General features: G+C 41.8%; 1 protein-coding gene across 5 annotated transcripts in view; it reads right to left on the bottom strand.

The window, feature by feature from the left end:
* The window catches only part of LOC127006130 (serine/threonine-protein kinase greatwall-like), a 46,470-nt gene that overhangs the window by 22,408 nt on the left and 4,851 nt on the right, over nucleotides 1-19,211 (bottom strand). For 4 of the 5 annotated variants that reach the window (XR_007759088.1, XM_050875662.1, XM_050875659.1 and 1 more), the window contains 8 exons: nucleotides 15,498-15,553; nucleotides 13,891-13,991; nucleotides 13,517-13,608; nucleotides 13,229-13,350; nucleotides 10,104-10,210; nucleotides 7,508-7,599; nucleotides 7,264-7,385; nucleotides 1,502-1,644 (listed from right to left, as the gene is read on the bottom strand). Coding sequence is in view for 4 of the 5 variants with exons in the window: in XM_050875662.1 (XP_050731619.1) it covers nucleotides 1,502-1,644; nucleotides 7,264-7,385; nucleotides 7,508-7,599; nucleotides 10,104-10,210; nucleotides 13,229-13,350; nucleotides 13,517-13,608; nucleotides 13,891-13,991; nucleotides 15,498-15,553 (835 nt within the window). In the remaining variant the exon portion in view is untranslated. The other variant, XM_050875663.1, reaches the window with a different exon arrangement.

Raw genomic sequence — 19,211 nt, 5'->3', positions numbered from 1 at the left:
CAACATAACATTATACTTACTATAACACTCACAGCACCACCTTAACCCTCTCGCACACCAAAGTTTCCAATAAGTTTCTGTTCCACTCATTATGCATTTCTCAGGTCCGACCGGCCTTTTTTGGCCGCCGCGATACTCTACATTCCCGGACGTATTTTACCCTCACAGATACTTCGTACCCCAATAAATTTGGTATCAATGGCTTCATAAAGACTTGTACTAGAACATGCACAAATAAAAAGAGGAAAATATATATATAAACAATACAAACTTGTTTCAAGTCTCCATATAGAGTATCGTAGACAATAAATCCTAAGTACCAATTCTTCCCCACTCGTTAGCTTGAAATTTTGTGGGCCAACTTTTTTAGCCAAATATATGTTTCGAAGCGGAATTTAGTGAGGATTCTTATGGTATCCTCAAAATCCTCATACACCTAATAGTTCCCGAGTTACACCGAGAGTAGGGTAGGAGTAGGGTCAGAGTAGGGTAGCAACTAAAAATCGCTCCACGCTCCTCATCTACGCTCCTTAGAAAGGTTGCCATATGTTACCATGAAGAAACTTATCCCAACAAATGATGCTCCCAAATTTGACGCACTTTCACCGAAAACTTAATTTTTAATCAATTTTTTTTTAACTTTTATGATGCGTTTTGCATCATCGTGCGCCAGGACCTTTTACCCTTTGATGACGCTAAACGCGTCATTGTGCACGAGAGGGTTAATAAGCTCAGCGGTGGTTGGGGGATTCTTGCAAGGTTACTCGGCAATTGTTATCACACAAAAAAATCAGGGGCAGGTTCAGTTAATTTAATATACTTAACCCCAAATCACCCCTCTAAATGATTGCCCTAATATTTTTGTTAGCTATCATCCTACCACATTAAATTCATCATCACAGTTTATTCCTTATTCCTATGAGAATCAAATCCTTTCCCTCTCTTTTTTTTCATTCACTCATCCACTTCTAATTTAATGCATTACACCTCCACATCATTCTCCAAACCATCAACTTTAATTTTTTTTTGTTTCAAATACACTTATCACATCAATCTACCATTTCAAAAGCATTGACTACTCCCTCATGCTCCCCTCACATTCCACATTGTCAAGAGTTGCTGAAGATAAATACAGACTTGCCTGATTACCAGTTTAGAATACTTTAGATCATCCTTGTACATGATAGATTAGTCACGAGACTGGAAAAATGGGTATCTGCCACAATTACTGAGTTCCACAGAAATAGAAATTCCATGCCTGTCAATGGAGAATAAATTGGGAACTGGATGCACAAAATAATAGCGGTTTCATATTTTCTGTACTTACTATAGTAAAATATTTACATCACAAACAATTGTGCTTCAAGTTTTGTGTATAGTCATTCCTTAAATCTATGAACTCTGTAGGGTAATTACTCAATCCAAAGTTATTCTAAGCTATTCAAGTACTTATCTTTATCAAGGAGACTGCAGTACTGAAGTCCCTCTAAAACGGACTCACCTTGCACTGAATGGTATTCTTTCTTCACAGTTGGTGACAAAGTGGAAGGAGAGACAGGGTCACTCATCCTGCTTTCCTGTATTGGTATTGTGGAACCTTGAATGGAGGTGCTCTGACGGCAGCGATACCCTCCAGGAGTTTGACTGAAAGGGAGGGACTTATAATAGTGTTATGTTAAATTGAATACTGATGTTGGTGAAAACAAAACTATAGTAAACCCCATATAAACTGGACTATTTGGGGGGAAAGACCTCATCTGAAATATCTGATGTTAAAAACTCAGGCGTACTCAAGCAAAGCTGTTCTAGAATTTACCAGCGATTCTGATTAATTCTTGCATGAAAGATTAAGATACCTCAGGGGAGCTGGAGTAGAGCAGAGCCATATAAATATAAATTCATATGGCTCTTGACTACAGTCTTGTGCAGCGCTGCATTAAAACAGTGAGGGCAGCAGTGGCAAAGAAACTGATTGCGACAACAATACGTCCAAGGTTGGAACGCAGCAAAAGTATTGTCACAAAGTACAAAGTCAAATACAGTCATACCTCAGTTTACGAGTTTAATTCGTTACGGAATGTTGCTCGTAAACCAAAAAACTTGTAAACCAAAATAAATTTCCCCATTTAAATTAATGTGAATCCCATTAATGCATTCCATATCCCAAAAAATATTAACATAAAAATCATTTTACATGATATTTTATACAGAATAAAAGTACCGTATTTCCCGCCATATAAGATACACTTTTTTCAAAAAGAAGAGTAAAAACAATCACCCTGCATCTTATACGTCGATGGTCAAGTTTTGGTATGCCTAGGGGTTATTGTTACTGGCACGAAACCAACACCCAAAACACTTCCGTTTGACACAATAGTTTCCAGATGTCTCCAGAATAAAATATACCATATTTTGCGGTGTGTAACGCGCACTTTTATCACTCAGGAAATGCCAAAAAGTTACCCCTGTGCGGTATATGCTGAAGGTACAAATTTTGATTGCTTAAATCAATAGTGATGCAATAGAAAAGGAAAGTGTGAATAAGCAGAAGAAAGGAGGAGGACATGTGATGCGAAAATAACATACAGGTCACAAGAAGAAGACGCGCCACACGTGGGAGCCGAAGCGTGGTGTGAACACAACACAAAAATCAATTACGCTGTGGCATTCCAGTCACCAGTGTGCCGGGTACCTTGGCAGTGAGTATTAAAGCAGTTATTACACAGGAACAATATTGGTGAAGGGTACTGCCTGACGTGACCCTGCTCACCGACCGTGGGGCAGACTAGGAATCGTGCCCACAACCGCTTTTTCCTTCCATTTAACTGCAGCAACATGTCTATAACTTGGGTAATGGCTGCACAAGCCGTGACAGCCCATACTGTAGCAGACGACGCCACGTGGATACAGAGCGACTGCTTTGTTTATGGGCAACCGACCTTGGCCGTGTGTGACACACACCCCGAAAAGTTGGAGTTGGTGGTTGCCCCTACCGCCAACACGATTGGAGGAATAAGGCCTAATTTGACACCAGCAGCTTTAGACTCCCTCAGTTGGGTGACCATGTTCACCATGTTCACACGTGCTGGGGTCCACGGTAAAAACAACGAACTATCAATATAACTATCACTGTTAACTTCAGAACAAAGCTTTTATTTCATCATTACTTTCGCAGGCAGAGCCAAGTCGACACAGGGTGACTGCTTTGTTTACATTGTGGATATGGGCAACCAACCTTGGCCGTGTGTGACACACACCTGGATTTGGAGTGCTGGTTGCCCCTACCGCCAATGCGATTGGAGGAAAAAGGCCCAGTGTGACACCAGCTTATGGACAACCGACAACTCACTCCCGGTTGGGTATATGGGCAACCGCGGTAACCCCCCAACGGTTGGAAGAAATCGGTCAGTGTGACACCGCCTTAACCCTTAGAGTACGGGTGGCGATATATTTCTCTGGATGTTGTGCACCGGGAAAATTTAGACATTCAAAAGAGGTGGAAATGGTGTCTTTCTTCTTTGCAATAATTGTATATTCATCTAGTATATATGGTGGTGTAATAAAACTTCACTTCTAATAATAATAAAAAAGTTATGACAGCTGAAAATATTGCGCATTTTCTTGTGGCCGTGACGAGTCGCGTGGAAGCACCCCACTCGCTCTCACTCTCTCTCTTCACCTACTTGCCCCTCCCTCCTCTCTCAATGTCACTACCATAGCAATCATTAGAGTCACTGTCACTTTGATTCGCCTGAGCTCTACTGCCACTCAGAGCAGAGGAACTGTTTGGCACATCATGAGACATGCCAGATGTATTCCGAACAAAAGTGGAAAATGATCTGTGACCTTCGGTAGGCCACGCGCTGGAGACAAATGAAAGTGTGTACAGATGCCAGATTCCTCCACCATTCTTCTGAGTCAAGAACTGGCGGTATATTTGAAACGTAGGGAGCGTAGAGTGTGATGATTATGTATATGATCCCCGTATGGGTGGGGCGTGTGGTAGCACACTTATATATACAACTGCCGTAATCTAAGGGTTCAGGCAGCGAGACTGCTGATAGGGTGAGCGCCGTCGATGATGTCATCGGACTCACAGCGAATCACAAGCATGTTTTCAGAACTGCCAGCCAATCGTAAGGCAGCCGCCTTCAACTGGGTCTTCAAAACGACCCGTTCTCACTTCCCATTTTTTTTCCTTTTACCAAGGGATGTATTTTGAGATAACAAGGGAGCAAAATTGAAAAAAATGTCAGTTTCTCCACTGGTCGGAACCAACAAGTGCTTTTCCATTGTTTTCAATAACCCTGAGTTTAGCGCTATACCTTCGGAACAAAGCAAGCACGAAACTCAGGAGGGTATTGTAGAGCACAAACGTATGTGGACACGAGCGAGTGGGACTACCTCTGTGTGTGTACAATGCAGACTGAAGGTGGTGTCAAACACACAGGGCATTTTCCTCCAACTGTTGGAGCTAGGAGCAACTGGGGTTGCCTGTACCCCAACTAGGAGAGAGTTGTTGGTTTTCTGTACTGATGGAAAACAATTGTGGATACGAGCAACCATGCGGCTGTATTTAAACAAACAGACAACGGTAGTGGCTGAGGAGTAGTGGAATCATAAAGTGAATTGGCAGCTGCTCTGTCTATAAGATAAGAGAACACCCCATGCCGTGGGACCACACACATGAAAACTATGCCAAAAAGAATTTAAAAGAAGTGAATGGTCCATAATTGCTGCTGCTCTTCACTCATTCTTGTGTCTTCTTGGATATGAGTGCGGCTACCATTTCCAATAGTTCAAAAAACACTTCTTTCTCCATTCAATAAAAATTGTAGGACTCCCGGTCTTCATAGCACAGTTCTCTGACGAGGTTTGGGTAAAAACTTCTGTCCTTCCCTGTTTGAAGCCATGATCGTACTCACAACCGCTTCTTCCTTCCATTTACCTGTAGCAACAAGTCCATAACTCAAGTAACAGCAACACAAGCCACAACAATCCTAACTTTTCCTTGCAAACATGTGGATACAGGGCGACTGGTTTGTTTACGATGTGGATACGGGCGACCAACCTTGATTGTGTGTGACGCATACCCAGAAAAGTTGCCAGCTGCGCCTACCGCCAACGCGGTTGGAGGAAAAAGGCCCAGTGTGACACCAGCTTGAGACCCCATTCCCATTCTTTTCCACTCTGAGCGCTCTCATCTTGCGGCGAACAAAGGGAATCCACGCTCACGTCTTCGAATTGTACAAACAGGATGTTCGTACACCAAGTCATTGCTTGTAAACCAAGGCATTTTTAGTGATTTTTTTTTTGGTCGTAAACCAAAATGCTCATAAACTAAGGCACTCGTAAACTGAGGTATTACTGCATAAGGAAAGTACAAAGCATTAACCCCCAGAATGCCAGTGGCGTATACTTACGGAGGCGGGTAGGTGCACGCTGTGTGCCAGTTCTGTATATTTACGGCGCTGATTTAAAAAAAATCGCCGTGGCTACATTTTGACTGGGAGGCTTTTCATACTTTGTCAAGACACTTTTCATACCTTTACCCCTCCCAGTCACTGACCTTCACCCACCACCAAGCCTCTAGGGATCCCGAGGGTACGGGTCCTTTTCCTGACCTGACCGCAGTTCACGGAGGATGTCTCGCCGTGCAAAGAATATTTTGCAAATGCCCGACTTTGCTCGTGAAATATGTAGTAAATATTGTGTACATATAATGAACAAAACCTCAATAGCATAAGTGTTTTATCATAGAAATAATTATGAATGAAATAACATAAAACACGCATTTTAGTGACTTGTAAATATGTGTTATCTTCTTCTAGTTACTTAATTTTATATCTGTTGAAAACAACAACTTACGCACGTTTACAATAAAATATTTTTGTGCGTCAAAACACAAAACCTCCAAATTTGAATTCACGTAGCTCGGATTGTAGGCTTGCAGAACCCAATATCTTGTGTCGGACCTTTATGCACTCCAATGTCCTGTAACCCACGCCCTCAGCCTCCTTAGTGTCATATAACAACCTTCTATGAATCTCCGAAGTATGCTCGCCAAGTTTCCTCAGGCGAGTAAGTCTGTGGGATGTAACACTCCAAATATCAGAAACTTCAGGCGCCTAAAAATCATGGAAATGATAAGAGGTGAGTAGCAAAATGTATCAAATATGTGTTATCTAATCATTCTAAAAAAAAAAAAAAAAAAAAAAAAAGAATAAATGAATGAATAAATAAATAAATAAAAATTTTAAAAATGCAAATTTGCTTGGCACCAGGGGAGTTTTTGTGAAAAATGCTTGGCACCCTGGGGGTTAAGAGGGCAGCAACAAAGTAGGTTCCACGACTAAGAGATTTAACATACAAAGGGAGATTGAAGTGCTTGAACTTATCAACATTGGAACAGAGGAGGGAGAGGAGCTCTGACTGCGGTGTATAGGGTGCTAAACGGGATGGAGAAAGTGGACAAGGTAGATCTAATAACATGGGATACAAGAGAATCAAGAGGCCATGGAAGGAAGATGAAAAGGGAAGCCTGTAGAAGAGACATTAAGAAGAACAGCTTTCCAAAAAGAGTAGTGGAGGCCTGGAATGACATGCGGTTTATGCAAAGACAGTTCATGAATTTAAGGCCAAGTTGGATTATGGTAGATATAGAGATGGGACAGTACAAGTGTAGCTCCTTTCCCATATACCACAACTAGGTAAATACAAAGTATGAGGCATGCCGTGTTTGTCAGAAAAACTAGTTTCAGGGGAATAAGTTACCAGTTGCAGATGATGCACACAAATCTATATTATCATTGAATTTGAAAATCATACATCAAACCTATTTCCTTATGTAAAATCCACAACTTGATCTCTCTTTTCTTGTCCCAATGTCAAAATTGCCAATTTCTGTTTCCCCAACATATTTGGTCCCAATTTTGGCAATAAAGTCTACAATAACAATTGGAAACTCAGTTTTATGCTTAACAAATGGAGTATGTATATTGAATGACAAAATATTGTATCAACTAGAAATAGCTACAGCCATTCCCTATCAAGTATAATTATTCTGACCTGATTCAATAATGGTGCAACCCTAGTATCAATTGCACCACTGGCAGGTCTCATCTCAAATAAATAAATCATATTAACCCTTATCTTTCCAAAATCCCAAAGGAATTGTTAGTCAATAACCATCATCTAAAATTCAGCCTTCATTAAAAAGCCGTCATTCAGCAGAAAAAAAAAAATTGTAACAAAAACTCTTACCTTTGTAACCCCTGGGTGAAACTCTGACTCCTTGTAGACACTCGCCTCATGCTTGCTATACTAGTGGTGCTTTGGTCACTGCCAGCTGGGCTATCAAGGGTGAAGCTACTGTCTTCAGACCTCTGCAATTTGAATTCAGTTTATGCACTTACATACAAAACTGATACAAGAAATAAGTAAAAAAAGGCAGCCATTATCACCACTGAGTCTTAGATTTTATCCATTTATTTTTACTCATACTCACAAAGGAAAGCTGAGAGGCCAAGGAAAGAATCTGGCCAGGTGTCCTCTTATATAGGGGTGTCAGTATATTTCCAGTGGGTGTTCCAGTGATATCTGAAAGAAATATCACTTAGTAATGTTTGGCTAGACACTACAAGAGAAAAAATACACCTATCTATATGACAAATATGTTTTGAAGGTGGATTGGGTGGTGCAGATGTGGTGCCCACCTGCAGAACCAGGCCCAGGGTTAATCAATGGATGGGTCTATGTGCAAACTCCTGGAACATCATGAGCCTCTCATAGAATCCCTGACTGCCTTTCCTAGCAAATGAGCTGAGAGGGCTGAAGGTGGATAGAGTGAGACTCTGAGACAAGGGGACTTGGCAGTGGTGAAATCAGTAGTACTGACTCAGCATGGGCAACAGTTCCAATGTTATGAGCTTAGCTAAGGCATCTCCAACAAACTGCATCCATTTGTGGTTCAGGTTACTTCGGTTGATGAGAGTACACCTGTCCCCTGTATTTGCAGGAGTTAGGGGACACAGACTCTCATCAAATGCGAATTTCTGAGAATGTTTGGTGCTCTCCCCAATAAAGCCTTTAGACCCACAAAAAATCATCGCGAGCAGGTTTACACAAACTGTGCCTAATAGAGGATTTCAGTTACCTAAAAACAGCATAAAATATCACATCAGCTATATGTGGTATAAACAATACTGTACAGTCAAACCTCACCATTTGCGTGCATATGGGCGGTCTGAAGGTGCGCAAGTGGCGAATGTGCAAATGGCGAACTTAATAACCTATGGGGAATAATACATATGGGTGGTAACGGCTCCCCAAAAAACCTACGTCATACTCACGACCAATCTCTCGCTTTTTTCTTTCACTGTCCACCTTAATCACTTCCACCTGTGTTATGGTCATCATCGGGTTCTTCCGGGGTTTAGGCTTCGATGATGCTGCGTGCAGCATGATGGTGGTGCACAGGTGAGGCAGAAAACATCAAATAATCGCAGTCCCCACGAGACGAGGAGAGGCGACCGGGTTATGGCGGGAAACGACATGTTGTGTATGTTGGCAGTGTTCTTCACTGGCGGCAGAGGGCACGCAGGTGGTAGACAGCTGTAGCTCGCCAGCGGACACCATTTTTCTGCCAGAACAGCAAGTAAACGTCCTCAGAAGATCAGCAGACGCCATTTTGCTGCTAGAACAGCTAGTAAATGTCCTCAGAAGATCAATGGACGCCATTTTGCAGCTAAAACAGCTAGTAAACGTCCTCAGAAGATCAACGGATGCCATTTTACAGTTAAAACTGCTAGTAAACATCCGAAGAAGATCAGCGGACGCCATTTTGTTGCCAGTGAGAAGATGTTACCATAGAGGCGAGGTGCGCAAATGGCAAGACCACCTACGCAAATGGTGGGATGATGGCCGCAAATTAAGGCCGCGCAAATGGCGAGGGCGCAAATGGTGATGTTTTACTGTATTATTGAGAGGAGGTGGGATGTCTAGCGGACATCAACAATTGTCGACACCCACGCTTTAAGGGTTAAGTGGGGTTTTTATATACGTTCCACCTGACGCACATATATTAACTACAACTGTAGCTACATCTGGTTAGTTGGCACCTGGTCCCCTCCTTTTCTATGGATATTATGTATAAAACTATGCGGGTATCATGGGGCTTCTTCCTCTTCTCCTGTCTTATTCAGCTTCTTTATTTTTGCAAGGCGAGCTGCTAAAGCAGTACTCAACCTCTCCTTCAATGCCTTCCTATTCTTGTAAAAATAAAGGCATTGCAAAAACATGGAAAAACCTTAAATGCAGGTGAGACGGATAAAGGAGTGTGCTCCGAGTCGCTCTCTCTAAAATGAGTCACCTGATGCTAAGGCCACCTCTGTCATCCTTCATGGACCACTTATAGTTCACAAATCATCAAAAATAGCAGAAAAACAAACAAACACAAACCTTCATCATACAGGGATTGAATTGCACAACTGAGCAGTTGCATGCCAAATTAGTGTGTGTGTGTGTGGGGAGGGGGAGGGGGGGTCATAAAAGGTGAATTCTTGCCTAAATAGGATAACAGATTTCAGTAATATTTTAAGTTATCCCTGACCCCAATTTTCTCTCAGGAGACAAAAAACAGAAAATGATAATTCTAAGAGAAAATTCGATATTTCTGCATCATATGGCCCTAACGAGAGAGGTTGCAAGGTCCACTCCAACCAATTCAAAATAAGGATTGTGCTAACTGATAGTCGTGGGCAGACACAAAACCTGAGAGAATAAAACCCTGGAACACCCTGTCCAGCAGGGTAGCAATTTATGTGATCTAGCTGAGAACTCTAAAATTGCACTTCAAGCAATATGGATTCTTTAACATGCTGAGATCAGGATTCAGAACACACAGTATCTCTCTTCAGTATCTGTTTATGGTAATGAGTGCCTGAGTAAAAGGAATAAGGCAAAAAAGCTGGGATCCTTCTGTCAAACTATTTATTTTTTCTAGGGCAAAAAAGATGCAGAGTCAGTCAAGTATTTCTAACCTATAATTCTTTTTAAGACTGCCTCTTTTATATCTGCAGGAAAAAGTAAATTGTATAACTAACCTTTATGGAGTGTTATTTTGCTAAGTCCAAAGTCGGTGAGCTTCAAGTGACCCTTGTTGTCAAGAAGAAGATTGTCTGGTTTCACATCACGATGTACTATGCCATGACTGAAATAAGATGCTTTTGTTTTATTACTGAACACATGACCTACAAAGTTCAATGATAAAAAAAAAAAAAAAAATGTACAACATACCAAAAATGGGGCCACTATAAAAAACTTGCCTGCAACATAATAGGCAGGAGCCAACCATCAGTCCTAATACAAGTCATAAAGTAAAATAAAGTGGCAAAATAATAAATATTGGGTTACATTAACCCCTAATAAGGTCCTGCAGTGAGATGGAGGGGACAAACCTCCAATGTCAGTTGTGGGAAAGTAAAATACTCTATACAGTCATCCCCCGCCGTTCGCGGGTATTTCGTTCCCGGACTTCGGCGCGATGCGCGAAACCGCGAACGGCGGGACTATAACCCTATGGGAAAATATGCATTTGGGGAAGTCACCTCTGACACGTCATATAAAACATGTTTTTTTCGTTCTTTTTAATGACTGAAATGAGACAAGACCTTGTTAGACAACAATATGTAATCAACACTCACCCTGGGGTCAAAATTTAGTAGCACAGAAGACCCAAAAGTAGCCCAATTTGCGATAAGTAGCCCAATCTGGCAACACTGCAGTGTGGCGGCGCGTGAATTTTTTTTTTTAGGATAATGTTGCTATGAGAAAATCTCGACCAATAGCAGTCGTCCCTGAGTGAGCTGCTGGCCAATAGGAAAGCATGACGTCACAGTCTAACCATGACGTCACTCAGGAGCAACCTAACGTCCATTGCCCGCCTCCCTCCTCTCCCTTCCCCTCCTCTCTGCCTCCTCCCTCCCTCTCTCTGCCTTCCTCCTCCTCCTCTCCCTTCCCCCCTCCTCTGCCTCCCTCCCTCCCTCCTCTCTGCCTTCCTCCCTCCTCTCTGCCTTCCTCCCTCCTCTCTCCCTTCCCCCCTCCTCTCTGCCTCCCTCCCTCCTCCTCTATGCCCCCCTCCCTCCCTCCTCTCTGCCCCCCTCCCACCCTCCTCTCTGCCTTCCTCCCTCCTCTCTCCCTTTCCTCCCTCCCTCCTTTCTGCCTCCTCCTCCTCTCTCCTTCCCCTCCTCCTCCCTCCTCTCTGCCTCCCTCCCTCCCTCCTCTCTGCCTCCCCTCCCTCCCTCCTCTCTCCTTCCCCCTCCTCTCTGCCTCCCTCCCGCCCTCCTCTCTGCCTTCCTCCCTCCTCTCTCCCTTCCCCCCTCCTCACTGCCACCCTCCCTCCTATCTGCCGTCCGAGTTAGCCTCAATGCATCCCGCAGACACGCGAAACTGGGGCCGCGTATAAGCGGGGGGGGCACAATTAGTTGACCGCGAATACGCGAAACCGCGATGGGTGAGACCGCGAACGGCGGGGGGTGACTGTATATCAATGAATAATGTACAGACTGAGTGAGTCAGAGAGAAGGCACAAGATATTGAGATGAAGACACTCCAGTAAAGCTAGACTTAATGCTAACTGAAAAACCAGATGTAATTGAATCTTTAAAATATGTGTCCCATACAGCAAAGAAACCATATGGTGTTAGAATTCCAAACAATAGGAGGTAGTGCGTTGCTAAAAAAAAGGGGTCACACAGGTCTGGCAGACACAACAAGAAGGCAAACTTTACAGAATCAAGGAAATATTTCAAGGAAGCAAACTGGAGGAGATTTAGAACCAAAGAGATACAAGAGAAGTGGGAAATCTTACTTAATCTTTAAACTCAGGTGTGGAAAACATGCAACTACAGAAGGAAAGATCTGGAGGAAGACCTTGTTCAACAGTGATAAAAAAAACTAAGACTAAGAGAGAGGTAACAAAAGATCCAGTTAATCAAGCTGAAATAATGAACAAAAGATGAACATTGGTTTTCACAAAAGCAACTGATTTTGCAGGGCAGAAGGGAGTGACTAGAAACTCAAGTGCTGAATTTAAAAAGAGTAAATTGGCAAAGAGTGCTTAAACTTCTGAAGGCTCAAGATGTAAGAACGGCCTCAGTCTGATAGTATATCTACTTTGGATACTATAACAATGTAGCGACCAAGTGGCAGGTTCACAGTAATGTGGTGTGCTGACTGAAAGAAGGGAAAGTGCCACATGAATGGAAGAGGGCCAATGTGGCACCAATCTACAGAGTAGGGAATAAAAAAGAATCTCTGAACTATGGAACAGTGCCACTGATTTTGATTTGATTTATTGGGTTGTGTTACAAATAGTCAATGTATTTAAAACTAAGTCCTTATTGGGTTGTTACAAATAGTCAATGTATTTAAAACTAAGTCCTTGATCAGAAATGCAGCTGACAAGAATGTGTATGTTAATCACAGGACTGAAAAGAAAACAATGCCAGTAACGACAGAAAGGGAAAAAGAAGAGGTAATAGTGGCTAACGATATAATATCAACAGTCAAAGAGGATGATCACCAAGTCGAGGAAGAGAGTGAAGAAGTATTAGGCAAGGAATACATAAGGAAGTGGGATCTCAACCACTAAAAGTTAAATTTCTTTCAGAAGCCACAGTATATGATATTAACCCTTAAAGGACGAGCTAGAGGGCGGTTTTCTGCTCACAGAGCATAAGCCGCGTTGATAAAATTTGGCTAAATAGGTGTTCTGCATCAGTGCCCTGTGTGGCAATTCCAGACAAAAACACAATAGTTCATAGTGCTTTTACATCGTCAATCTTTCATTTACATGATGAAAGAAACAAGAAGTTCCTCGATTGCAACACAGTGGAGATATGATGTTGGGAAATACAAATCTTAGCTGGAGACCAGAAGACAGGAATTCCTGCACCCCACCCTTCTGCTTTTCTCCGCCCAAGCAGGAATTCCCGCCAGCCATGCTTTAGGGGTTAAAAACATCTTCCTCCTCCTCAGCCATTACTAGTCTATTGGGTTTCCTGTATATTTAATCAATGGCTGATGCCACACACAATAACAATAACTTACATGTAGATCCCTCTAATCTGACCTTGATAGTTTAGAATGTATTTATCAAAAAATAAATTTAATCAATGCCAATCTTATTAATAATGATAAGAAAAAAACATCTATAGTTTTACATTACCTGTGTAAGTAGTATAAAGCAAGACCCAGTTCTGCAGCATAGAATGTGGCCATTGGTTCATCAAAGTAACCATAGATGGCTAAGAGAGACTTTAAATCTCCTCCAATTAAGTATTCCATTACCTAAGAGAGAAACATTATTGTACATTATATATGGATATGTGAGGGATTGTTGTGTCAAGAAGAAATGAATGTTCTGAGTAATGAAGAAATCTTGCTCTGACAAGAAATCAATCTAGGCAATATCAATACTATACAAGAGAATTGTAACAGTATCAAAATTACTTACTAAGTAAACATTGGAAACAGTCTGGAGAGAATAATACAGCTGGACACAATAAGGGCTCTTGGTCCGGGCTAGGGCATCCCTCTCTGTAATCACTAAAGTACAATTATTAGTAAAGTGTAAACAGGCTGAAGTCAGTATGCAGAAATGAGATGTCAGGTTTGATGAAGATAAATCAGAAGTATATATAAAACAAGGTTGTGAAGTTAAAATCCAAGTCAGTCAGACTTAAAGAGTTGGATTGTTTTGGGTGGAGTCAAGTATTTGCCAGAAGTGTAAAATCTTCTGGAAATAGTCAGTAAAAATATGTTTAAGTTTTTTCTTCCAACTCCAGACTCCTGATATATAGTCAGTTAGGACTTGGCACACTAACTTACCTTGCTCAACCATATTCTTGTGTACTATGTCAGACTTTTTGACAACTTTGATGGCATACAGCTGACTTGGGTTATCATTCTTGCATCCCAGAAACACCTTCCTGTTGAAGTTATAAGAGAAAAAAAATACTGCATAAGAAAGCCCATAAGTTGTACCAGTTATTTCTTGCTGTTAAAATTAAATTATGAAAAGAAATCTGTCTACCATAAAACAGTAAACCTCTTATGAACAAACTACATACAATTAACCTTTCTCATACATGTAAGGCCAATAATGAGTTTTTTAGACTAGATTTTTAAGTTTTTTTCAAAACTTAATACAGTATTCAGGCAGCCTCGACTCAACTCCATGATTGCCAGAAGGGTTCAAATACTACATGTTAGTGAGTAACCCTAACACATTTCAGATACAGAGACTTAAGGATAAAAGGGATAAAGTAGTACATAAATACATAACTCAGAGAAATGAATTCTGGTTAACTCAGGAGTACATAATGAACTTGTCCTTTGATTAGTTACTGCTGCAGTAAAAAGTTTATAAAAACTTTCAACTTCAATGTGTTAACAACATCTGTATTACATATTTACTGTGCAGTTTGATGTTTTCAAACAGCAGAGAAATCCAAGGATGAACAACTACAGTAAAAGTCCATTTACCCAAACATGGATATTCCAAAAATCCCAATATAGTCCAAAAAATTAAGAATCTTCAAAAATTATATAAAAAAATAAATTCATGCACCAAATATGCTGAGCAGCGCCAAGCAGCAGGGATGTGAAATAGGAGACTCAGGAGATTTGAATCTAGTCTAGGTATTGACAGCCAAATATTCACTTCATTTTTGGACTGCATAGTGCTATATGTTGCTTGAAAGCTGGCTCCCACAACTTCTACAAGTAACAGTCCTGAGCCAATGCTCAAAGAAGATGAGTGAGAGATAATGAAAGTGACATGTATAGCAGGTTCAAGGAATTTTGCTCAGTACAGTAATATTAGGGGAAATTATTACAAATGAGTGAAAAGGGAATACATTAAATGAAAATACAGTACTAAGGCAGCCTCAATTCAACTCCATGATTGTCAGAGAGCTATGTCTTCCAATGGCACCTCCTTGTTGCTTGGTGTTTACTTAAATGTGCTTTACTTTTTTTGTGCCTTATCACCTCTGGATTTATTCTATTTGAATGAATTCAAAACTGCTCTTCAGCATTTCTATGCATTACTGGTGATTAATAAAACATGCAATGTCTTTATTTTCTGATTATGTGAATATATACTTCTTTACAGGGGTCCTTCCCAATAATAGTGTCGGTTTGGGTGCAGAATTTGATAATTCCTTCATTCCTTGCCTCCATATCGCATACTGTGGGTTCAACTCACGCACTTTGAGTTTGTGGGTTATATTTTCAGGTCCTCACGGAATGGGGTGGCTGCTGCATTTACACAATTCTTATTCTAAAAATTGCCAGCACTGAAAACCATATCACCCACAATGGTAGTTTCCAAGACAGTCCAAGTCTTGATGGCATATAATAATTGACTTGTTGAGAAAAATATTATTTAACTTACAGAATATGTAACATTTCCACAAAATGTTGTTACTCACCCAAAGGCTCCACGACTAATTGGTTTGAGAAACTGGAAATCTTCAATCTTTGGCATCTGTAAAACATAAACATTTACACTCAACTCATGATGTAGGTTTAGATAAACTTCACCAGAAGTTGATCATGTAAAAGTGGTTCTCATATTCACACAAAATAAATGGATTTTTTTTTACTTCAATAATAATCATAATTATAATAATAATCATATGTCTAATTTGATGCCCTTCATATAGTGCAGTGGTTCCCAAACTTTTTTACATGATGCCCCCTATTGATTTCTAAGAAATCCTCATGCCCCCCAGCCTTTGTTTATATATATATATATATATATATATATATATATATATATATATATATATATATATATATATATATATATATATATATATATATATATATATATATATATATATATATATATATATATATATATATATATATATATATATATATATATATATATATATATATATATATATATATATACACACACACACAGTCACCTCTCGATTAATACAAGTTTAAATAACACGTTTTTTTATTTGACATGAGTCGATATCTAAGGAGATGGTGTGTGTGTGTGTGTGTGTGTGTGTGTGTGTGTGTGTGTGTGTGTGTGTGTGTGTGTGTGTCAAGCAGGCAATGGATAATACTGTAATTAAACAACCAATATAATCTTCATGAAAGTGTGGAGACTACAGCATTGTACATGAATCATCTGTACTGAATGTGTCCAGTGACTCAAGTTACCAGTACCAGTCCTGGGGCTAGATTCACAAAGGCTTAGTGCGTAGTTTTGGGCCCTTAGTGTGTAGTTTTGGGCCCTTAATGCGTAATTTTGAGAACATTGTGATACACAAAGCTCGTGTGGTAATAACTACCAACTAATTGATAACGTCACGGGTTAGCGCGCGGATTCACAAACCTTTAACACACACTGTGTGACACTAAATATGTTGTAAAATAACTACTGCCTCGAAGGTGAAGTAAACGCAAACAATATTATCATATTTACGTATAAATGCTTATAAATCACGTTTTTCAACTCGAAATATAACTTTACAAGTAGAGGAAGCCCATTTCTTTATAAAATGATGAGATATACACACTTTGAGCGGCATATGATAAGTGTGGGAGGTATGGCAACACCGACGCCCGGCCGGGGGATTGCCAGACCTCCCTCCTCCTTCATCTTTCTACCTCCTCATCCATTCGATCGTCCATCCATCTCTACATTTGTCCCTCCGTGGGACCATGGACCTTTGTCGGGTGACAGCCCATGAGTTGGGCTGCAGATATGGCAAGACAGTCTTAACTTTCCCTCGTTCCTTCCTTCCGTCCTTGGTTCCTGTCTGCCTCGATATATGAGCCATATTATTTTTAATTTGCTCTCTTCGTGTCTCAATCTCCTTATCTTCTTTTTCTTCCCCTTAAGCATGTTCTTAGATAACAAGACATTGAACAGCAGAGTTACCTTGACGTTAATGTGCAGCAAACGACGAAATAATTAAGTTCCTAGATTACGATTTTGTACAGTTTGCTTTAAAAGGAAGAAAATGGGAAAAGAGAATGGGTTGTTTTGAAGAGGCAGCTGGAGGGGACTTCCTACGATTGGCTGACGGTTTTGTGAACATGCTTGTGATTCGCTGCAAGGCCAATGACGTCATCAACCAATCAGCGGCCTTGCTGATTTAGCACGCCTCCAACTACCATCTAAGGTTTGCTTTGTGAATCTGACGCTGACGTCGGTCGCTAAATCAATAGTGCGTAGTTATGTTAGTTCGTAGTTAGTGAGTATGTTTGTGAATTCCACCCCTGTTCTGATCACGTTAGCTCAGACTCACCCAGGGGCTCAGTGTGCCTCTCATTACTCACTCCAACCAGAAACATCATAGAGAGGAGCTCAGGACTACACATGAGCCTCAACAGGCATCACTTAAAAATCCTGCCTGCACCATCAACGGGTTAAGGGACATTCACCAACAGCCCCTAAAACTGAAGTCGAAAGAGGCAACAATAACCTGAGCTAAAAAAAATAAAGACTAATAGCACCATAAGCAAACTTGTATGTTTTCTTAACCCTCAAAGTTCCTGAAAATTCCTCCAAATTCCCAAAATTCCCATGAAAAGTTTACCAGCTTAAAATTCCCGGAAGGTTACAACCCTAATCTGACCCATCGAATCAATTTCATAGCAGATCCTTTTAAAAGTCATCTGGGGTCTGGCACTTGTGTGAATGTGATCCCTCATCCACATGTAAAATTAATGCGACCTATTACACGTAATATATCTAAACTGCCATAAGAAACTGGATCACGGTGAGTTGTGTTAACAGCTGATTGCAAGATGATTTACAGACAGCCATTTCCTATATTTCTGTGGGGCTGTCTTCTTTCCACCACCCACCCTACCTCGGGGTTTTCTTACCTAGATGGGGAGAACCCCATCTAGAATCAGGTGACACCTCCAACCAAGACAGCTAGTAAATTGTCCTATAGATGTTCTGATGGTTGGCTAATGTGGCATCACCAAGACCACACAAACAACTGCCATAATACTCTTGAGTAAGTGCCAAGACAATATACAGTCACCCCCCGCCGTTCGCGGTCTCACCCATCGCGGTTTCGCGTATTCGGTCAAAACACCAGACCCCCCCCCTTATACATAGCCCCCAGATCGCGTGCGTATACGCGGACGCTAAATAAATAGGAAGGCAGAGAGGAGGGAAGGAGAGGAGAGGGAGGAGAGGGAGGAGGGAGAGAGAGGAGGCAGAGGGAGGAGGGGGGGGAGGAGGCAGAGAGGGGAGAGGAGAGGAGGGGAGGAAGGGAGGGAGGAGGGAGGGAGAGGGAGGGGGAGGGAGAGGGAGGAGGAAGGCAGAGGGGAGGGAGGGAGAGGGAGGAGGAGGGGAGGGAGGGGAGGGAGGGAGAGGGAGAGGAGGGAGAGGGGAGGGAGGGAGAGAGGAGGGAGGGAAGGAGGGAGGGAGGAGGAGGGAGAGGGAGGAAGGGAAGAGAGGAGGAGAGAGGAGGGGAGGGAGGAGAGGAGGAGGGAGAGGAGGGGGAGGAGAGAGGAGGAGAGGAGGAGAGCAGGAGGGGAGGAGAGAGGGAGGGAGGGGGGAGGGGGGAGGAGGAGGGAGGAGGGAGAGGGAGGGGAGGAGGGAGGGAGGGAGGGGAGAGGAGGAGGGAGGAGAGAGAGGGAGAGAGGAGGAGGAGGGAGAGAGGGGAGGAGGGAGAGGGGAGGGAGGAGGGAGGGGGAGGAGGAGGGAGGAGGAGGGAGGGAGGAGGAGGAGAGGAGGGAGGAGAGGGAGGGAGAGGGAGGGGAGGGAGGCAGGGTTATGCCCTTGATGTTGGCACGTGACGACACCAGTTGAACCTAGCTCACTTATTGGCCAGCAGCTTCAGCTCACTCCACTCATGCTATTTCTCGAATTTTGCTACTCTGTATTATCCTAAAAAAAAAATTCAAAAAAACACTGCTTGCCTGTTGCAGATTGGGCTACTTATATCATTAATTGGGCTACTTTTTGGGTAAATTTGTGCCCCATTGCACTAAATTTTGATATGTTGGTTGATTACATCTTGTCTCATTTTCTGTCATTAAAAGAACGAAAAAAAGACGAAAAACATGATTTGTCAGAGGTCGAGGTGACTTCCGTTATGCATATTTTCCAAAGGGTTATAGTCCCCTGTAGTCAGGTTGGTAATCCCGAGTGGAGA

Source organism: Eriocheir sinensis, chromosome 32, assembly GCF_024679095.1.
Source record: "Eriocheir sinensis breed Jianghai 21 chromosome 32, ASM2467909v1, whole genome shotgun sequence".
Lineage (NCBI taxonomy): Eukaryota > Metazoa > Arthropoda > Malacostraca > Decapoda > Varunidae > Eriocheir > Eriocheir sinensis.
This window is presented reverse-complemented; position numbering and strand designations above follow the sequence as displayed.